General features: G+C 58.1%; 1 protein-coding gene across 8 annotated transcripts in view; it reads left to right on the plus strand.

The window, feature by feature from the left end:
* KIAA0513 (KIAA0513 ortholog) overlaps positions 1 to 20,654 on the plus strand; it is a 28,148-nt gene extending 7,494 nt beyond the window's left edge. For 3 of the 8 annotated variants that reach the window (XM_052797014.1, XM_052797013.1, XM_052797012.1), the window contains exons 2-13: positions 9,680 to 10,174; positions 11,014 to 11,113; positions 11,558 to 11,631; positions 11,776 to 11,846; positions 12,378 to 12,585; positions 13,061 to 13,101; positions 13,678 to 13,756; positions 14,115 to 14,192; positions 15,850 to 15,879; positions 18,479 to 18,559; positions 18,887 to 18,981; positions 19,100 to 20,654. In XM_052797014.1, the coding sequence (XP_052652974.1) occupies positions 9,837 to 10,174; positions 11,014 to 11,113; positions 11,558 to 11,631; positions 11,776 to 11,846; positions 12,378 to 12,585; positions 13,061 to 13,101; positions 13,678 to 13,756; positions 14,115 to 14,192; positions 15,850 to 15,879; positions 18,479 to 18,559; positions 18,887 to 18,981; positions 19,100 to 19,149 (1,245 nt within the window). In that variant the 5' untranslated portion in view covers positions 9,680 to 9,836 and the 3' untranslated portion in view covers positions 19,150 to 20,654. Of the gene's footprint in view, positions 1 to 1,208; positions 1,231 to 1,646; positions 1,814 to 8,264; positions 8,287 to 9,679; positions 10,175 to 11,013; positions 11,114 to 11,557; positions 11,632 to 11,775; positions 11,847 to 12,377; positions 12,586 to 13,060; positions 13,102 to 13,677; positions 13,761 to 14,114; positions 14,193 to 15,849; positions 15,880 to 18,478; positions 18,560 to 18,886; positions 18,982 to 19,099 lie in introns of those variants that run through there. The other 5 variants (XM_052797015.1, XM_052797011.1, XM_052797016.1 and 2 more) reach the window with 5 other exon arrangements.
* Positions 20,655 to 21,167: the final 513 nt, after the last annotated feature.

Here is a 21,167-nt window from a genome sequence, read left to right on the forward strand (position 1 = left end):
CATGTCACTTGCAATTTCTGAAGTCTGACTTAATTATAATAATCGCCCTCAGCAGACAGTCAATTAGTAATGCTCTTGGATTTCTGCTGAACTCAAACTTTGTGTCACAAACGCATTGCTTCCTCCGTGGGCTGCCGCTGATGGGTGCTGGGAGCAGGCAGCATCCCCTCCGTGCGGGGACGGACGGGGCGTTGAGCAGTTTCGTGCTAATTGGCACCATCTGAGCTCTCCCGATGAGGATGCTCCCTGGCAGGAGTGACTCACCCATCTCTCTCGCTTTTGACTCTTTTCCAAGGGTGCCCTTGTGCGGCAGCATCTGGATTTGGCCAGGCTCTGCCGGGGATGCTGCAGTCCCCTCAGCACCGGTCCCAGCAATATTTCCCTGGGTTCCTACAATTTGCTGCTCATGGGTCACCCTCCTACGGCATCTCCTGAGGGGGAAGATGCTGTTGTTACAGCCAGGCCTGGTTTTTTGCTCCCTGTGGGTAGCAGAGCAGGGCTGGCTATTGCTGCTGGTCCTCCGGGGCGTGCTGGGTCAGCGATCACCCGTGGGGGGATGCTCTGATACAGGAGTATGAAAAGGGGCTCTGCTCCGGGTTGGGGTGATGCTGGAGCAGGGAGGATAAGCAGGACCGGGGATACCATGCTGACACGGGGGGTTTCTAGCCTTCCCTCGCTGTCACGGGGTACGTGCCACTGCCTGGGCAGTGCTGCGGAGCTGGGGGGGCTGCTGCTCCCCCAAAGCACCCCACTTCAGAGAGCCCGTTGGGTTAATGTGGGCAGTGGCTAGCCAAGTGTCAGGACTGAGATGCCCTGGCAGACAGGCTGACAAGGGCAGAGGTGGAGGGGTTAGTGGCCTCCTCTACGTGGTCATTTGCTTCTCTTTGTATCAGAGACTCCCCGTCATTGTGAGCACCCCAAAATTGCCACCAAGGTATGTAACACCCCCTCTGGGACATCCCTCCCATGGGTCTCACTATTTCCCACTCTCCTATCTCTTGCCACAAAACCCCCGGAGCTTTTTCTCCAGCGGTGCCAGGGGAGAAGCCAGACTCCACCGACGCTGCCCTCCGAGCGAGCAATAATTCCCCCAAGTGCTGCCCTCATCCCACCGCACGCTGCACCGGCTGCTCTCACCCGGTTTCTCCTCCCCGCTGGGGTTTTTCTCCCTCTGATCTCAATTGGTACTTTTTTTCCCTGGAGTGGCTCATCTGGGGAGGAGCAGAGCAGGTAACTCACAATCCTCAGGGGTCTGAGTGATGGGGAGGCTTAAAAACCAGCTAAAGGTGATGGAAAGGTCCCACTTTGATGGGGACCCCAGCTAATTTTGCTTAATATTTCGGATATCTGCGTGCGCGGGGGCTTGGACAGGCTGTTTTGGGGAGGGGGGGTGTGTGATGAGATCGGCGTGGGAATCCCGCCACAAAGCAAGTGCTCTCGCAGGGGCTGCACGCTCGCCCCGTGCCGTAGGAAAAGGGCCGGCACCGCTCTCGGGACACGTCCGCGCTCGGCCGTGAAAACCGTGGGCGAAATTACACAATGGAGTTTTTTTTTTTTTTTTTTTTTCCTTCTCCTTCTTCCGAGCCGGCGCCGCAGCCAGCCGGGCTCTGCGCGCAGCCGTGTGTGCCTGCGTGGGCACCCGGGGGGGGGACACACGCACACGCAGACATACGATGCGCCTGAGCTCCGGAGGGAGGGATCGCATCGTCCCCGCGTCGGCTGCTCCCCGGCGTGCCGGCCACGCTGGACCCAGCCTCGCCGAATGCCGCTGACCCGCCGGCGAGCGAAGGTGCGCCGAGGCTCCTGGGTGCAGGTAAAAGCCAGGGGAGGGAGGGATGGCAGCGATCGAGGGGGGGGGGGACACACCAGCTCCGTTGTGACCCCGCGTGAGGACAGGCCTCGGCGTGGCAGCAGGGTGTCCCCCCCCGCCGAGGTTTAATCCGTCTTCTTTCCCCATCTCGTGCTGGGAGGTGATAACCAGGTTTCTCATGGCCCAGCCGCCGAGGCATCGCCGTTCCTCTTTTTCAACTCAACCCATCGGTGGGATGCAGTCATCCTCCCCGGGTAGGATGGAGGGTCCTCGGGTGCCCCAACGGGTCCCCGGGCTCCATCAGCAAAAGGCTTTGGCCGCACTGCTGTGCCGGCTGCATCTTTAACCACGGACCCAGCAGCGGAGGCTGGAGGCAGCATCTCCCGTGGGAGTGGGGGGGCTGAGCACGTTCGGGGCAGGGGAAACCCTCCCGTGCCTTTCGGGGAAGCTCATTTCCAAAATACAGCCTGGTCCCTGCGATCCCTAGGTGAAATTTTGCGGGGTGAAAATGGGAATTGCAGAATAAATAGCTCCATTTTGGGGCTCCCTGGGGATGTGTGTGCGTGGCGGAGGGGGGGTGAAAGCTGGGCTGCTGGCGAGCATTAAAGCAGAAGCCGCTGCTCGGCACAAAAGCCAGTCTTACGCAGCACAGGTCTATTCAAGAGACATTTAATTCTCTTCTAAAGTCCAGGCAAACGGGGAGCTGCCATCTGGTGTCTGATGGCAGCGGGAAGAAAGGGCTCTTTGCAAAGCGGGGGCAAGTTGGGAGCTTGCTGGGCTTCAGATTGTCTTGAAATGGCTCCGGTTTTAAGGCTGAGCAAGCTGGCTTTGTAAAGTGACCCGTGTAGGTTAATGCTGGCTTTGGAAAGGGGAAGGGTCCTGCCCGCAGCTGCCCAAGCCGGCAGGCAGCAGAGCCCCGCAGGGTGATGCTGGCACCAGGAGAAGAGCCACAGCCAGGGGAGGAGACCCAGGGGACCAAACGGTGTTCACATCACCTGCCAAAAATCCTGCATCAGGGGATGGGACCCTGGCCGCAGGCTCTCACCCCGCTCTCCGGCTCTCCCCGTCTTGGAGCAGCGCTGGGTGCCGATTCTGGCATGCACCGAGTGCGCGCGGTCTCTGCTCTGCCTGCGCGAGCACAGCTGAGCACGGGTCTCGGCTCACAGCCTCCCTGGTATTCGGGGAATTATTTTTATGAAGTTGCAGAGGCTGTAACTTCTCTGCCTGGGAAGTGGCTGGGCAGTGTCTGCAGTCAGGGGAGCACGGCTGTGCCTTGGCAAGGACGCAGCTTAAGCCCTGGTAAAACGGGGAGCGTGTCCTCGCTGCCGGTGCAGGGAGCAGAGCAGATCTGCAGCGGGGACGGGCAAACTCAGTGTGGGGGAATTTCACCTTCCCTAAGTCCCAGGGCTTGGTTAGGCAAAGAGGTTCGTGCGTTGAAACATTGGTGGGGTGCTCTGGGAGGAGGGGTAGGTGCGGTACCTCCGGATTTAGGGTGGTTTCAGGGATCCAGCACTCTGGGTCTGTGTCCCCTAGCTGTGACCTTTCTGCCGGGGTGTTCTCACTGCGGGAGAGACACGGGGAACAAGACTGACCAGTTCCCTGCGAGGAAACAGGCCGTTCCCTTGCACAGGGAGTTTTCCTTGGCAGAAACAAAGCTTTGCCCACGGTGCCTTTGCAGAGCCCTGCCGGGCTGGCTCAGCGCCCGCCGGGCCGCTTCTCATGGGTGCAGAAGATCTTTGCCAGGACGGACCCGTGGGTGCAACGAAGGTGGGTGGCTGCACGGTCTCCCCGGGGAATGCCGGTACCCAGAGCCGCCGCAGCGGCCGCGGTGCAAGCGACGTGCCCGTGTGGGACCCTGCGGTCCAGTTCCATGGTGGGCGATGCGAACCTGGGGGCTTGCGGGGATCTGGATGCGCTCGTGGGTGTGTTGTGGGTGGCCGAGACGAACGTGGATCTCCGTAGTGGGCTGCAGAGCGGAAAAGTGCCGTCCCCCCTTCCCGCAGGTTGGGAAGGACATGTCCCCTGACACGGCTGGGAAATGGAGTCGTGGGACATGTTTAGATCACCTCTGCAGCAGGACAAGACCAAGCCCTGCCGTGGCCAGGGCGAGATGCTGCCCATGCTCTGCGGGAACATCTCTCTCGCCGCTTGCACGGCTCCTTCGGCTCCGCACAGCAGCGGGGACGAACGCAGCCCTCGGTATGGTATGGGTGCACTGCTGGAGATCTTGGCGGAGCTCTTGGCTGTGTCGGTACGTGGCAGCCAAAGGAGCAGAGCCGTCCCCTCTGGGCTGCCAAGCTGAGTCCTGCGAGAATATTTAATTGTGGCTTTTCGTCTTCCCTAGAGCAGCATCTCTAGTGGGGGATGCAAATGGACTGAATGTCCCCAGGGGCTTTCAGAGCCCTTGTACTACATGTCTGGGTGCCATCCCAGCACCCAGGGAGCAAAGGGACTGGAGGGAGGTACTCTCATAGCTATGAGAAGACAGCCAGAGGTTTCTTTGTTTTAATCACAGTTTTTAATCACCCCTGACAGCTCCAGGCTGGAGCACCATCTCCATGTAGGACGCAGATACGAGTGTGGGTTCGAGCGCTGTCATTATGCAGGATGCCACCCACAGCCTGAGCTGATAACGAGGATTAGCTGAGTTTGTCACCCAGCTCTGGGGACGGGGTGGGCAGGGGCTCACCAGGGGCCGAACCCCGCAGCTCGGGGAGTGAGGAGAGCTGCATCACAGGCTGGCCGAATCCTGCTCCCCACTGGGATTTCCATCGCAGCAAACTGGGATTGGATCCTGCTTCCCAGGCATGAATTGCTGCGGTCCTGCAAGCGTACCCGACCTCAGCACCCAGCACTCCTGTAAAAAGCCCCAGGTGGAAACTCCATGCAGGGTTTAGGGATGCTGGGAGAGAGCATCTCATCCTGAAATCCCTGGAAAACGCAGGCTTGTGGCAGGATGTACCAAGAGTGGCATGGGGACACACGCTGCTGGCACGGTGAGGGAGCTGCTGCTGCGGGGGTCCGGGCGGCCGCTGGGTTCGGGTGGGACGATGGGGTCTGTGGTGCTGGTGGGAGGGGGATTTTTGGGTTTACCATGTCACCTTGGCCAGGCCATTCCTCTTGCAGGGTAATAACAGTCCCTGGGGTAGAGCAAAGGTGTTCGCCCTGGGAAGAGCATCACGCCCTCGGTGCGTCGCTTGCACCAGTGCTGGCAGCAGCACGTGAGCACGGGGAGTCCCCGAAGGCTGTGCTCAAAGCCAGGCTGTGTCGTGTCCTTTATCATCGCTGTTCTGCGGTCTCGGTCCTGTGGGTGCCAGTTCAGCATCACTCGGTGAGGCTTTGGGGGTGATTTTTATTTTGCCCCTGTCTGTCATTTCCCCAGGCTTTGCGAGGAGAAGAAGAAATTCAACTGCAAACCTAGACTGGGTGGTACTGTCCCCTGGAAAGGATGTCCTGGGACCAGGGTGGCTGGAGGATGGCAAAGCTGTGACCTTCCCCTGAAATAGGGCAGAAAAAAGGTCTGCCCTCATCCCCAGCTCCATTGCTTTCCATCCCAGCTCCTTGTTCCTCCCTTCCTCTCCCGGCATTGGGTTTAAACACCCCATGGGTCCCTTCTGGGCTTGCACATGCCTGTCTCAGGGCAGAGCCACGCGACATCTCCCGTCCCTCCCTGCCGAACTCCTCAGGGCACCGACCCACCAGTAGCCCCAGGGCTTGGAGCTGCACAAACCAACTTGGTTTTGTTCCTCTCCCAGTGCTGGCAGCAGCGTTACCCCTGGGTACCCGGGCACGGCGGGTCCCGCACCACCCGTGGTTCTCACAGCACCCACGTGCTGGGGGGGTCGGCAGGTTTTGCTCCCTTCTTAGAGAGCTGAGATGTTGCAGAGGTTGATGCAGGTGGAGGAAGCAGCAAAACTGGGCAGTTCTCTGGTTGTGATGGGCCAGAAATGCTGAATTCAAAGGCAGATCGTGGGTGAAAGCTGCTTGCACATTTATGTGCAGCTATAGGTGCGTCATTCAGATCTACCCCAGCATTTCTTTTCAGTAAAAAACAGGCTTTTTCCAAAGTTTCAGGGCACCGTGGGTTTCCTGTGGCATTTCCATGCTTGGCTCCAGCCAGCTCTTTCTTCATTGATGCTGTTCCCAGGCTTGTGTCTCCAGCAGGAAGACATGGATTTCTTGTACGCCAGATGCCCATGGGGAATACAGATGTGCTAGAAGATGTTTGCTTGCAAGAAAGCCTGTAGTCAGCTACGCGCTACCTCGCCTGTCTGGTTGAGCTTTGTGGTTAAAGTCAGCCCAGGAACTGCAGAACCCCAAAGATGCTGAAGCTCATGATGATGCTGAAACTCGTGACGTTGTAGTAAGGCTCCCGAGCAGCCCAAAAGCCCCTTTTTATTCCAGGGCCCTTGATAGCTCTCAAACTCGACCCAGCAGTGGCAAACCGGGAGCGGGATCCCCCAGGCTCTGCCTGGGCAGTGGTGGGACGTGCAGCCGAGCTGATCTCCACGTGCAGATGGAGCTGAGTGCTCAGGCTGCGGGAGCTGGGGCTCTTGGTTTGTATTTTGGCTATTCCTTTCCTGGATTTGTTCCGCTGGAGCAACAACCGGGTTGTGGAGTGGGTACGGGGCTGAGTTTGAGGCTTGTTCTGTTTTTGAAGCTCTTCTGGGCTCTGTGCTGAGAACCCAACAAGCTCGGAGGCTGTGGAGATGCCTGGGAAGCCTGGGCACCCACAGCAGCTGCCAGCACCTTGAAACACCTTTTGTGGCCTTTGTTCAAGGGCAGGACTTTATCGTGAGCTGGTCAGGGAGTGGTTAAACTCTTTCTGGCCCTCTGCGAGCAGAATGTACTTAGTAATGCTGCCTGCAGCCCTGGCCAAGTTTCTGCTGAGCTTTTGCAACGCTGCTTATAGCCGCTGTGAGTCCTGGGGTCTTGCTCAGCCTGCACCTCAAGTCCTCTCTCCCAGAAGGTCGTGGGATGCGTATGCATGGAGAAGGGCATGAGGGGTGCTGGGAAAACACGGGTCAATGTGTTTTAGAGCAGTTGCTTGGGCAGTGGAGTGTGCCGAGAGCTGTGTGCGAGCTCCTGCAAACTGCTGTGTGCCGAGCAGTCCCTGACCTGCTGCTTGGAGGGGGCAGAGGCTGGTCGGGCAGCGATGCCATCTGCCTGCTGCGCACATCTGGCAGAGAGCTCGGGGATGCCTCTGTGTCCCTCCTGGGCATTGGCATGGCCTGAAGCAGAGCCAGGGGCCACCATCACCCCAGTAGAGTCCCGTGTTCGTTCTGGTGATGTCTGGAGAAATATGTTCTCCTGGAGGTGGCTGTCTCTTCCATGTGCCGCTGATGTGCTGGCACTGGGTTTCTGGGGCAGGACAGGCCTGCCCAGAGTCAGAGCTGATGTCTGAGCAATGCATCTTCATTTATATTTGTTTTCTAGAGCTGGAACTCCTTAATCTTGGCTGTGTCTTGCTCCTGAGCGGTGTGTTGCTTGGAGCAGCTTCTGCAAAGCTCTCCACTCGGCCGTGAGCAGGATGGGTGGCAGCCCAAGGGCAGGCTGGGCACGGGAGAGGGTCGATCAGCGGCTCTGGGACGGGCTGTGCCCCCCGCTGCGTTTGCAAAGAACCAGTGGAGAAATGCTATCATCTTCCCAAGTCACGCAGTGGGAGCAATCTGATTGGGGTGGATACTTATAAGGATGCCCAACTGGTAGTGGAATTTCTGCAATTTCTTTAGAGGCTGCACACGAAAGGGGGCATGGGACCGTCACATGCCAAGGAGTGCCCAGCTCACAGGGTACCTGCACAAAGTCTTTTGGACGGGACTTTGTTCCGTGTCACATCTATGCGGTGCCTGTTATCTGGGCAGGTGGCTTTGTTGTCCCCACCAATTTCCTTCCATTAAGTGCTGAACTGAGAAAATATTCTCAAAAAGCTCTGACAGCTCGGTCTGCAGATCTTGCCGCCTTCTGCTTCCAGGCACGCTCCCCGAACGTGGACGGGGGAAAAGCAACTTAGGGAGGGAGGCACATGCTGCAAAGCATGGCTGCATGAAGGTCCATCGCGTGCATCCTCACCCGCCTCCCCTTAAATTACAGCCTGGGATGGTCAGAAACGAGCTCGCGCTGGCAGCGTTGTGAGGAGGCAGCTCTGACCCCAAACCTGCAGGGCGCTGGAAGGGCTGACGGAGGAGTTCCCCGCTCCAAAAAGGGATTTTGCAGCTGCCTTGGGAGCGGGAAGGGGCCGGTGGGCGGATGGATGAAGCTCAGCGTGATCCCTGCAGCTGGAAGGGCTGGTTGGAGGGGGTCACGCTGCCGGAGGGGGGGTGTAGAGCCAGGGCTGAAGCTGGCTGGCTCCCCACGGGCACTCCGCCAGTCCCTCCTGTGCCGCAGCCTCTCGGCTGCTCCTCCAACAGCCGATGTTCTCGGCGGCTCGCTGACTGCGGCAGCGTCCTCACGGCTCTCCCGGGACCCGGGTTTAGGTGCGTGCTGGGGGGGGGAACAGTGGGGGTTCGGCGTGAGGGAGGGTGGGAGAGCGAGGTGCTAGCAGAGAGGGGGAAAGATACTGCTCGGTGTTTGGGTGCATGAGTTTCTGCAAGCCCAGGCGACTTTCCTTTTGGTTCTTTGCTGTGTCTTGGCCGCGGGGACGTGGGTGACAGGGGCTTTTCCAGGGGGACGAGCTGTCTGATGCTCAGGGAGGGTGCGGCGTTGTCCTTCCCTCTCTGTCCTGGGGGGTCCCGGCACCCAGCTGACCCAAAGGAGGAGGGCACTGCTGGGAGAGTTGCTTCTCCTGTAGCTGATGGGTTATTTTCCCAGCCCCTGAGCTGGGACAGTGCTCTGTTTGGTGAAACACTTTAGATTTGGTTTCCTTCTGAACTCCTTTTTGTCTGATGACCTGGACATTGGTCCTTTGGGGTAGGCTACTCTTTGAGCCGAAAGAAACCTGGGGGTTTTTTTTTTTTGCTCTGGGGGTAGTTGCCTGCGTCCTGGGATCAGTTCCCTCGAAGGCAGCGGGGCTGTGGCAGTGCTGCTGTCACGCTGCCCTGGGGTTGTCACTGCTTTACCTGTGCTGCTGTCCCTGCTCCTGTGCCGTCCTGCCTTGCCCTGTCCTGGCCCCGTGCCCGGCCGCTGCAGCGGGGCCGCTCGTCCCGGGCTCGCTTCTCAGAAGGCATCGCTTGCCACCTCCCGAGGCAGAAACACGCTCGCTGAGGACATGAGTGACCCTCTGACGAAGAGGCAGCTTCAGGACAGCCCCTTCTTTGTCCCTCTGCAATCTGGGTTGGACACCAAAACGAATGCATCTAATTGCAATCCAGAGCCCTAGGTCCACATCCCATTACAGTCTCTGTTGCGTTCAGCACCCCCCTTTCCATTCCCGGTTTAAGTCCGTGCATGTTTAACACTGGGATGCTCCACCCCAGAGATGGTCCCGTTTCCAAACGAGGTCAGGCAGACCCGTGAGCAGACAGGAGAGAAGGGAAGAGGAGGATGCTTCTCCTCTTGGAAAATCACCAGGGTGTTTGCCAGCTGCTGGCTCACGCCGGCCCAGTTTTGCCCGTCAGGCTGCGAGATGTCACATCCCAAATGTGGCATATGGAGCTTGGGCTCAAATTATCTCTTTTCTGGGCTAAAGGATGAAAAACCCACTTGAACGGTGCAGAAAGCACACAAGCACTGCGTGGGTTTGCTTATTCCCATGGCCGATGGAGAGCAGCCAGCTCTGTCTGCTCGCTGTGTCCCTGTCCTGTCCATCCCTGCTGCTGATGGGCATCCAGGGGACATCGTAGGTGGTGGTCTGTGTTCTCCTTGCCCAAGATCCATGGTGACAGTTCCCCGGGGCTCTGTCCTCACTCTTGTCCTCCCCCTGTCTTTCAGATGTCCTGCGGTAACCCGTCCCCCCACAGAAGGGTCTGCCTGCCTTAGCCAGCCCGTCCTCCCAGGGATCCCGCCGGCGATGGCCACAACGCCCCAGTGAGGGGTGAAAGGACGAGGAGCGACTCCCCCCAACACCGCCACGTCCCCCGGGAGAGCCATGGAGGCCCCCCTGGATGTGCCCGTAGGGAACCTCATCGACTTCGATGCCGAAACGCCCACCTGCGTCCCCCCGGAGCCCTCTCCTCCCGCTGCCCCCAGCGGCAACGGGCACCTGGGGGATGCGGGGGACGTGGCCGGGGAGGAGAGCGATGCCACCGAGTCGGCGGACAGCGAGAATGACATGGGCGACTCTCCCGGGCGCTGGAGCGGCTGCCGCCGCTCCTCCTCCAACGAGTCCTTCTCCTCCAGCCAGAGCACCGAGTCGGCCCGGGACGAGGCGACGGCCGAGCGCCGGGAATTCATGCGGCACTACGTGGAGAAGATCTTCACCGGGGGGTGAGCGAGCGGGGCCGGCGAGCGCTGCCGAGCCTGCCGCCGGGGGATATCCCTCGGGATGGGATCTAGCTGCTTTCCCACTCCGGGAGCATCGGTTCGTGTCCTTGCCCGCGCTTGGCTAACGCAGCTTGTTGCTCCCGGCCATAACGCGGCATCGGAGCTAAGGGGGGGATGCGGGCTGTGACTTGCACCCCTCTCTTGGGCATGTCCTGGCTCATCTTCCACCCTTAGCTTCCCTCCCCTCTTCTTTCTCCCTTTTCCCATACCAGGGGCTCACCATGCCGGGGGTCTTGCCGTGCCGGGGGTCTCCAGCTCCTCTCCCCCACTGGGCATCTCTGCTGATGCTCGTGCAAATGCCAGCAGCTCGCATGTGCCCCAGGGCCCTGCGGCAGCCCCTGGCTGTCCCCCCCGCCTTCCCCCCCAGCCCTGCATCCATCCCAGCTCCCATCGCTGTGGTGTCCGTAATGCTGCGGCTCGCCGTGTCAAGCAGGATTGAGCAAACCGAGCGTGATGAGCAGCAACAGGGGTTGGTTTTTGCTCTGGGGCAGAGTGCCTGTCTCTGGAGCTCAGTTTCTGCTCAGGCTGTCCTTGGCTCTTCCCTTCTCCCTCTGCCTTTGGTTTCCCCCCTGCCAGGGAGGAACAAAAAAGCAGCGTAAGCTGAGGGATGACAAAATGGATGCTCCCCTTCCCCTCTTCCTCTGCTTTCCTCCCGGCATCGCAGCACTGGGATGCTGCTGCCGAGAGGGATGACGTGGGGGAGCTGAGCCATGCTGGCTGGATGGGGGATGCCGGCCACATCTTCAGCTTTAATGGTGTTTTTTTCTTTTTCCCCATTTCAGAGAGGATTTGGACCAAGAAGAGAAGGCCAGGTTTGGTGAGCTCTGCAGCAGCGAGAACGGGAAGGGCAGGGAGTGGTTCGCGAGATACGTGAGCGCCCAGGTAAGGAGAAAGCTGGGCGAAGGAGCGGCGATCCTGTACCAGGGCAGGAGGATCAGGCCAGGGGAATTTAGCAATACCCCAGAGCAATATTTTTGGAGGGCAGGAATTCAGGGAAAAGGAGGAACTTCAGTACAGGGAGATGCAGAAGTGAATAAATGCATCTCAAGGCAGTTAAATACATGCTTGTTGCAATGTGGGAGAGAAGTCATCTGTTTTATTTAAAATGAAATCCCATCAGTACTTAGAAATGTCCTATTCCCTAGAAAAACAATTCAGAGAGGCAAACGGCTGTCTCCGAGAGGGAAGCCCGACCGCCTGTGCTCTCTTCCCACCTCCCTGCAGCAAAGGGGGGTGTCCGGGGGGGTGGGCTGAGGTTGCCCTTGCTGCTTGCGGCAGGCAGCTGCCCTGCAGAGCTGTGCTGAACCCTGGGCTTTGTACCTGCAGCGCTGCAACTCCAAGTGCGTCTCGGAGCAGACCTTCTACCGCCTGATGCAGTCGTTTGCCCTCGTGCTGTTTGAGTAAGTCGGGGGGGTGGTTAGGGCTTCGTTGCAAGCACCGAAAGCCCCTGAGATCGGAGCCACGGCTCGAGGAGGGGCAGCAACCACGAGGCTGCTTGGGTTGCCGTCGCTGGGTGTCTTCACCGAATCCTCCCTCCGTGTCAGGTGTCACCAGATGGATGACTTCAGCCCTGCCAAGAACCTCATGACCATGTGTTTCACCTACTACTACATCGGTAAGAGGTGCCTGCACCCTTGGGCTTTGCTTGGGCTGGAGACCAGTGGTTCATGGGAAGGGTGATGGAGGGGTACCCAAGCTTGGTTTGCTCTGGCTGACTCCGATACCGAACAGAGAAGAGTCTCCGTGACCGAGAAGCTGTGCAAACCTGCCAGAGACCCTCGCTGGGGTGGTAGCTCATGCTGATGCTGGTTTGTCATTGCTTCTAGCCAGGGATGCTTGTATGTGGCAATCCCCAGATGTTCCCTGACCCTGGGGATGTGATGTGAATGCCCCAGCCCAGAAGCACCGTGGCTTATTGCTTGGTGCAATAAGGAGTGGTGGTCACTCCTCCCTGAGGGGCTGGATTTTCTATCCAAAATGGGGACGAGGATAAAGACCTACAGGAACTGGGATGGGATGGGGTCTGGGCCATTTCCATCTGGCTCCTGGTCTCCGTGGTGTATCCTGTAGCTGGGAGCAGGTCCCCCAGGAGCTGGCAGCACCCAGGACCATGGGGCCAACCGAGCTCCTGACATGTTGCCTGCAGGCAAGACCCACGCGTTGCCCTTGGAGGCCAAGGAGAAGCCCATGGGCAGCATCGACTCATACCTTAAGTCGGCGAACAGCTGGCTGGCAGAGAAGAAGGACATTGCGGAGCGGCTGCTGAAAAACACGTCGGCCAAGACGGAGAACGTCAAGGGCTTCTTCGGGGGCCTGGAGACCAAACTGAAGGGTCCCACCACCAAAAAGAGCGAGTGGGTACAACTCTGTTGGGTGGCCAGGGTGGGCTGAGGCAGGCACCTGTAACGTGACCAAGCCAGAAACCTCCTGGGTGTAGGGCCACCGTGAGCCAGGGGTTATCATGGCCAAGATTATCAAGGTTATCGAGCCAAGGGGTTATCATGGGAAGATGGCTTCTAGTCCCATGCTTCATACTTTGGTCATTGGCATCTCATGGTCTGGGAGTCCTGTCTCCCTTGGGCATGGAGATACGTGGTTCAAGGAGACGGTGCTGTTGCTTTGTGGTCTTCTGCATCATCTCTGTACTGGGTCTGACTGGGACGGACATCACAGTCTCTTAGCCACCTTTCTGGCCCTGGGAACAGTGGCACGGGAGCAGGGGGTCTTTCAAATGAAGGTGCTCCCCTCGCCAGGGGAGCCAGCGCTTTGCCGCAGGGGCTGTCAGGGGGACAGGCTGTTTGGGAGCTGACACTGATTTCTGTGCCACAGCGAAGGTGAGGACAAACCAAAGGAGAAGCTGAAGAAGACGGGTGAGTGGAGTCAGCATTGCTGAAGCAGGCATGGTCAAGGCATCCCCAGGGAAGGAACGAGGGTTGGGAGCGGTACGAGATGACCGGCATTGCTGGACCTGTGGGGTGGGGAGAAGGGCAGGAAAGACCGATGCTGTCTCCTCTGAGCTCCTAGAGAAGTGCTCCAAAGGAGCATTCACAGCTCCTTGCTTTGGAGCAATCACAGCTCTTGTCCCACAAGGACATCTTGTGGCATCTTGTCCTCTGGTACAGGTTGCAGAGCTTTGGGCATCCACTGCCTCTGAGCTTTCGTGTTGCACCAGTCTACCCCCCGGTAGCTGTGTGTGCTACCAAACCAGCGGTCCAGCCCCTCGAGTATCCTCCTGGGCCATCCATACCTTGATCAGAGCTAATATTTGCCCACAAAGGGCAGCCAAAGCTCCTCTTCATGTTGCTGAGGTTGGGGATGAGTATTTGGTTTGCAAACCTTGCCGTCACGGCTGCTTGGATGCCAAACTGGCAGGGGGGCACAAAGTCTGCATGGGTGGGAAGATGGGAGTCATCCAGACCTTGGCATGTAACCGTGTGTCCCCACAGTTTCTGTGCAGAGCCCAGAGGAGGAGAAGAAAGGAGAGAAGATCTACTTGTACATGCACCTCAAGCAGCAGCCGATCTGGTAAAGTCTGCCTGGGGCGAGCTGGCTCCTGCTTGGTGTTGGCCTCCCTGGGGAGGGGATTTGTCCTCCTTGCCCACACATTCCCCAGATGTTCACGAGTGCTTTGAAGCTGCTGCCGCCCCTAAAAAAGGTGGCCATGGCTTTTACATATCCCTTGTGCTAGGCAGAGTGTGTGTCTGCAGACGCAGAAGGAGCTGGTTCCAAAATGGATCAAATCTGCCAGACTTGCTTAGCCCCCCCGCCCTTGAATCATCTCCTGGCCCCTGGGCAGTGGGTGAGCTCGGTCCTGGGAGGACTCGGGGACAGGCTGGGGGAGGTGGAAAGTGGTCGTCCCCAACATCTCCCTCCCTCCCTGCAGGCACAACCTGCGGTTTTGGAACGCCGCCTTCTTCGACGCCGTGCACTGTGAGCGAAGGAAGCGATCCCCCACCACCAGGTAGGACACATCCCCATGGGAAAAGGAGATGCCGTGTCCCCTCCAGCCCCCCCAGCATTCCCTCCTGCTCCCGGCGGTCCTAAGCATCACCGACCGTGGGGAAACGCTCTGCTTTCTGCCCCTGATTGCAAATCTGCTGGGGCCACTGGGCTGTGGGGTGGGCAGGTGACATCAGCATCTTCTTAGGGATTTGGGAGCAGGAAGGTTATCTTGCTCGTTTTGCATTGTTTTTGCAAGAACAAAGCCCTGGAGGTGCGCCCAGAAAACCCAGCTAGGGTTCAGGCTGTTGGTGCTTAGTTTGCAAGCAGATCTGGGAAAAGATGCTTGGTGCAGCCCTTCGGGGAGATGTCCTGGGTCCCGGCTGTCCCCAGGAGAGCGGTGGAAGTGCTGCCAGTGCAGCATGGGGACCGAGCCCCGGCAGCCAGCAAAGATGAGAACTGGAGACAGCAGCATGGTCAGCCTCGAGAGCTGGGAGGATTGGGATAAACCCTGCAAAGTGAAGGGGCTGCTTATTTCGGAGGGTGGCTATGTGCAGGGAGCATCTGGGTGCCCGGGCATGGAGACCCCACGGGTTGCAAGGGTGGGCGAGACGCTTGCCAGGCTCATGCCCATCTCTTGCTCCACCATGGAGCTGCCACGAGGGCTCGAGCAATTCCCTCCTCTCTTGACCACAGTTTCACCCCTCCGAAGCCGGACCATCCTGCTGCGTGTCTGTGCAGTGCTTTGAGGCTTTGAGCTCTCGGGGTGAGAGTTGTTGACCTCGGAGCATTTGAACAGCCCCTTTTCTGAGCAGTGATGGCACTTCTTGAAGCAGCCAGCCCTCCTGCATCCTCCCCAAAGCCTGAGCTAAGCCACGGCAGCCCTGGCTCACACCATGGGATGCTCTGCCAGGCTCAGCACACCGATCAATCTCTGCTTTCTCCTTTATTGCTTTTCTTTTTTTCTAAGCAAGCCACTGAAAGAACCTATTGAACAGTAATGTAACCATAACTGCATTTGCTTTGATTAAGCCCCAAATTAGCAGCAGCAAATGTCTCACAAGGACATACGCCACCGGCAGCTGCTCTCTGCTCCGAGCGCCTTTCTCAATTAATCTGATGGCTGAGTCTGCCTCCGCTGCAGAAACAAGCCCAACTAACAAATGAGCTTCGGGACCTGCAGCCTGGAATACTCTGAGTATCTCGGGGGGGTTGGAAGGTGGTGGTGACCCCCCCTTAGTCCTCTGGAGAGGATAATGGAAGCCACTGGGTGAACTGGGATGCTGCTTGCTGGACCGAGGATTAAAATCCCTGGCAGGAGGAGCTGGTTGGGGAGGGCTGGCGTCCCGGGAGCTGGGTTTGAAATGCCAGGGACGGTGCTTGGCCATGGCAGGCGTCCGGAGGGTCCGTGGTGATGGGGTTGTGACCATCTCTGTGGGGTGGCCAGGCTGCGTCCTCCTGGGGCTGCAGTGAGAGCTGGGGAGGTTTTTTTCTCCTCTCGGTGGGGAGGGCAGGGGGGGAAGGAACCAGAACTAAACTCCTCTTTTTCTCTCTCTTTCCCCTTTCTGCCTCTAACAACTTTCTTCCGTCTCTTCTTCTCTCCTTTCCCCTCCATCCCTCTATTTTGCATGATCTTTCACGCACCACTTTTGTCGGCTCCGTTTCTGCTGCCGCTCCAGAGGGAACACTGGGGAGGAAGAGGAGAAGAGGTGTGTCTGTCCCCGTACTTCGGTGCATTAGTGTCCAGAGGCCGACGCTCACTTCAGGTCCAAATCCTGCCCTGGGGAGGGGGGGTAACATGTTTCAGGGGGGCTCTGAAAGGCCCTTTCTCCACCAAGGAGGAACGGCTGCTGAAGGTTTGACTTCATGTGCATCTCAAAAGATGAGATCTGTTCCTCTTTAATGCGGCTTTTTAAAAAGAAACCCGACAATTTTTGAGCTGTGATATTTTCCTGTGGGAATCGGATGCCCAGCTGCTGGGGAAGCAGAGGGCTTGTGCTGGGAATGGTTCCCCGGGCAGGTTTTGGACATGAACTGAGTCTCTTCGTGGAGAAAGCATCCCCCTCTCCTGTCCTTCCCGCTTGCTCCCAGCTTCTGCTGCCACATAGAGGTGCTGAGGATCCTTTGCCAGCTGGAAAAGCTGTTCCTTCTATTTGTTTTTAGTGCACTCTTGTGCTGCCATCCCTAGATAAAAAGAGAAATGCAAATGGGGCTGCATGTCACGATTACGAGCGTGTCCTCTGGGCTGCAAAGCTCAAAGCCAGCCACATCCACCCACGCTCCAAGCCGGGATCGGGGCAGGGGGAGAGTCATTGCTCTCTTGCTGGAGCATGGGATATTCGATCTTGGAGCCAATCACTCCAAGTGATGGCATTAGCAAGAGGATGAGGGTTCTTTGAAGCTTGGCGGTAAATCTTCCACGTGGCTAAGGCATGCACCGGCAAATGGATAACTTCAATATTGCTCAGGCAGAGCATCGCTCAGGTTAGCTGTGCGGGCTGAAACGCTGTTGCTGAAAGACGAGTGATGCCGAGCAGCCAAAGCCACGTCTCACCGGCGCGGTTCTCGCCAGCGCCCGGCCATGGCGAGGCTTTCCTGGGTATTCTGAAATACAGGCAAGCGTTAGCACAGCCCGTGGGATTACGCACCCCTGTGCCTGCCCTGCTGTGCCCGTATAAAGATCAAAGGGTTTGAGTAAAGCCACATGTGGGCTTCCCCCATTCCCAGGCATGTTACTCCCAAATAACAAGCCAGAAGCACGGCGAATTTTTCTTGGGCACTTTGATAACGTTTTTTCTCCCTCCTTCCTCCCTCAAAAACATAAAAAGGCAGGAAAAGAATAGTTACAAACATGCTGCTTCTGTAAGTGGGCCAGTGGGATCTGTGAAGTTTTGCTTCCAGATTTCAAAGCCCCTTAATTTGATTCTTCTTTCTTTTCAGCCTCCAGATTCAGATGTGGGTTTTATTTGCTATCGTAAGCTTTATCAGGGAGAAATTACACCTTTTTTTTCTTTTTTTTTTTTTTAAATCCCTTCAACCATATCGTATAAGTTTCCAGAGCCCTATAAATATAAGCAGCGCACCCCTGGAGACCGAAGGCTCAGCTCAGCAGCTTTCGCATGCCTGGGCTGGGCTGACGTGAGTGAGGACAGGTTCCCCTTCGTGGGCTCAGCCTGACTAAGCACTCATCCTTTTCCAGTTTCAGCAACACAAACATGCTCTGGGGCTGAGCTAACCTCACTCGATTTACTGTGAGACACCCTTCTTCCCAGCCACTGTTTCCACCCGACGCAGCTTCTCCCATCCTGCTTGGCGTGCCGGCGAGCTAGTGCAAGCTACAAGCGTGCGATCCGCTCCTGTTGTTCTCCTCTTCCTTCTATTTTTCTTCTACCTATCCCTGTTTTTTCCTTGCTTTTCCTCCTCTTATCCTTGGCTGTAACCTCACCTGACTTTTTCTCGGGACGGGGCTGGCTTCACCCTGGAGCTGTAGTTTCCCCGGCGTGCATGCACTGAGCCCCCCCGCCACCACCTGAGCGTCGCACCACCACGGTGACATTTCTGTGACACCGGCTTTATTCCCAAAGCCCCCCAGGTGGGACACCTGGATGGGGACTCCTGCCACCGCCTCGAGTTGGTTGCAAACTTCTAGAACTTAACACTCCCCCCTTCCTTTAAGGCAATGCTGCGGTTGCGTTTGCCGGGGAGCCAGAGCAGAGCCGGGGCATCCTCGGGGCAGCGCTGTGATTTTGGCCCCGAGTGGGGCCATGGGGAGGGATGTGGGAGCCCCCCGTGCTGTTGGAGGGCGAGGTATGTTTGGGGAGCAGCTTGCTTGGGGCTCGGGGAGTTGGAGCCCAGCTACAGATGGGGGAGACGTGCCTGGTACCCCCCCCCCCAGTACCCCTCCTGGGTTGGGGGGGGCTTCAGCAGACCCCTGCTGCGATGGCCATCCCCAAGAGCTGCAACCCCCCGCTGCTTCCTCGCTCGTCCGCCTTGCTGAAGCGACGGCACCGAAGGTGAGAAACATGCGCTCTGTGCTGGAGAGGCCACTGCTGTTTCCTAGCTATTTTCCTAGAAAGCCAAGGTTGAAGAAGACTTTTTCCTGGGGTGCCTCTTGCTTTACCCCAGGGCGAGAGATCTGCGGATGGATGCGGGTGTGCGAGCTCATCCCGCGCTGCATGGGGGCTGGCAGCCGAGGGGCTCTCGCTGCTCTCGCTGTCCTCAGGCGAGAGGGGGATGTCCTCAGGGGGGATGCAGGCAGGGGGGGGTCCCGGGGTGATGGCGATGCCAGAACGGGTTTGTGCGTTGCAGGGAGAAGTGGTGCCACATGACACAGGAGGAGCGTGATGACAGCCTCCGCTTCAACGAGAACATCACCTTCGGGCAGCTGGGGTGAGCAGGGCACGGGGACCGTCCCTCCTGCAGCCGGGTTCTGCGGTTGTGGCCTCGCCAGCTGTGGGTGGGACACCTTAGAGATGTTCCCCCCACTGGGGACATTCCCTGATGGTGCAGAGGATGCTTGGTGCTTCTCCCCGGGGGACCTGCTCCTGCCCTTTACTTTGCAAATCCAGGCACCACAGGGTCCCAGCACGCTGTCCCGCAGCCGAGCATCATCCCAGCACCCGCTACAAGGGGCTGCGGGAATGAAGAGGAGGGTGGGGGGGGAAGAAAAGGCAGCCCGGCCCTGCCCTCACCAAGAGCATCTCTGTCCTCCCTCAGCACCTTCATTCACAATATGCTGGCGTTCGGCCTGAACAAGAAGCTCTGCAGCGACTTCCTAAAGAAGCAGGCAACCATCGGCAATTTGGACGAAGGTAGGGGCGAGCCTGGGGGATGCGCACCCCCTTTGCGGGGTCCCGGAGGGATGGAGCCCGCCTGCCTGGCCGGAATGCTTTGGCACCCTCCCAGTGCCCTTTTCTTTCTCCTCCGCAGAGCAATACAAGCTGCTCAGCGACCACATCGAGCAGATGGCCACCGAATAGCCGCCTGGCCGGCACGCTGCGGCGGAGAGATGGCAGCCAGAGCGGGTGGGGAGGGGAGAGAAACCCACCTCCGGGGCTACCTGAAACTGAAGCTGGGCTACTTAAAAAAATCACACACACAAGCTGCAATAAAACCTGCATGATCGTCCACCAAACTTTAGAGCTGCACCAGGGCAGCCTGTAGAAATAGGAGCCAAACAGCTCCCCCCCCAACCCCAGACCCTCCAGCATCTATTTTCAGAGTAGACAGTCCCAAAAGTGTATTTTGTCAGTTAAAAAAAAAAACAAAAAAGAAGAGAAAAGCAAAAAGACAGTGACTGCTGCTGCCCCCAGGTGTGTTTATGAGGGCTGGATCTCTGTGTCTCCAGCCCCCCCATGAAACACTGCCTGTGGTCTTTGGTGTTTCGTAGCACAACGGCAGCAAGTGCAGAGCTGCCAAACACGTTTGCTGCTCGGTGCCTTTCCGAGGCTGCCGTGGACGGTGGTAAATCCAATCCGGAGGAATCCAAGGCTGCGAGTCTCCTGCTGCCTTTCCCTGCCGGCATCCGCTGGGCGAGCACAACAGAGGCTGGAGCTGGAGCAGGGATGCGGGAGGTGATGGCAGGGACCACATCCAGCCGCTGGGGCCGCATCCAGCCACCGAGGGAAGCCACTGCTGGGGGAGAGCAGCCGGCTCTGCCTCCAGTTTGACCCATCTTCTTCCGTAGTGAGGCACCGGGCGTTCACAGCACGTGGGTTTGTCCTGGCAATGCAAGGAGCCGGCTGCTGAGGATGGCGATGGGATGCAGTAGCTGATGGGAGGCTCTGGGTCAGTCTGGCAACAGGTTGTGTTGTGTTGAGTAGCCAGGGATGTCACCACTGGCCGGGGACATGGGCAGTGCGGGGGCTTGCTGGGAGCAGGGATGGGGCTGGCAAAGTGCTGCTGCCTTCCTTGGGAGCTGGAGGGAAATCCTTCCCTTGGGAAACCTTCCCTCGGGAAACCTTCCCTCAGCTGCCTGTGTGATTTTGTACCTCTGGGCAGAGAGAAAACGCAGTTCGCTGCATATCATTAGCCTGGATGAGCAGGAAAAAAAGCCATGGCCTTGGGTGGGATTGCCGGGAGAGGAGGCAGAGGAGCTCCACGCGAAAGCGGCTTGGGAGGAGGTAGCAAAGCAGCAGCGAGGCAGATTCCCCCTGCACCCACTCCCTGCTGCATCGTCAGCGTCGGGGCTGCCACAGGCTTGCGACGTTTCCCAAAGCCTCCTGGCTTCCCGCAGCGGCCGTGGTATTAGATTAATCGCCCTCCTTGCCCAGGCTGCAGCTCACTGCCCTTCTGCATCCCCAGCCCCTTCGCTCCAGCTGATCATCAATCAAACCTGAAATAGCCCTGTCTTAAGTACATCTCCTATTCTGCTCGAGTGATGGCAGCTACCCAATATGCAGCGTATCTGGTTTTTTTCCGCCGTGGACCTTGGCACAGCATTTGCAGAGAGGTTGGGGACACGGGGACATTGCTGCTCCCCTCCGCGGGGACCCGGTCGGATCTGCCCATGGGGTCAGAAAACCCCAGCCCCACGCAACCAAGGGTCCAGCACTCAGTCTCAGCCCAAAAACATTATCCTGAAACATAAGTCCATGTTTCAAGGGACCGTCAGTCCATTTTTCCCCATGCTATCAGCCGTAACTCGTAAGATAAATAGCATAACAGGGTTTTTTTTACATGTAGCTCTTAGTTTTTGGTGTCATTTCCTAGCATTAAAATGATGCTTTTACCTAAGCTGGGCTTCCCTTGCTGCTGGGGCTGGGACTCTGCTCGGCGCTGGGTCTTGTAGAAGGATCGGATCCAGCACCGGCTTTCCCTTGGCCATTCCCAAACCCGGGCAGAGTTATGGGAGAAAGGTTTTTGTCGGGCTGAGGCACTGCCAGAGGGGACTAACATGCACCCCTCGCCCCGACGAACACCTTTCTGATGGAAAGGATGTGCTGGAGCACAAGCATCAGGCAGCTCAGCACCAAGACCTGCATCCTGCAGCATCCCA

This window comes from Harpia harpyja, chromosome 9 (assembly GCF_026419915.1).
Source record: "Harpia harpyja isolate bHarHar1 chromosome 9, bHarHar1 primary haplotype, whole genome shotgun sequence".
In the NCBI taxonomy this organism is placed as follows: Eukaryota; Metazoa; Chordata; class Aves; order Accipitriformes; family Accipitridae; genus Harpia; species Harpia harpyja.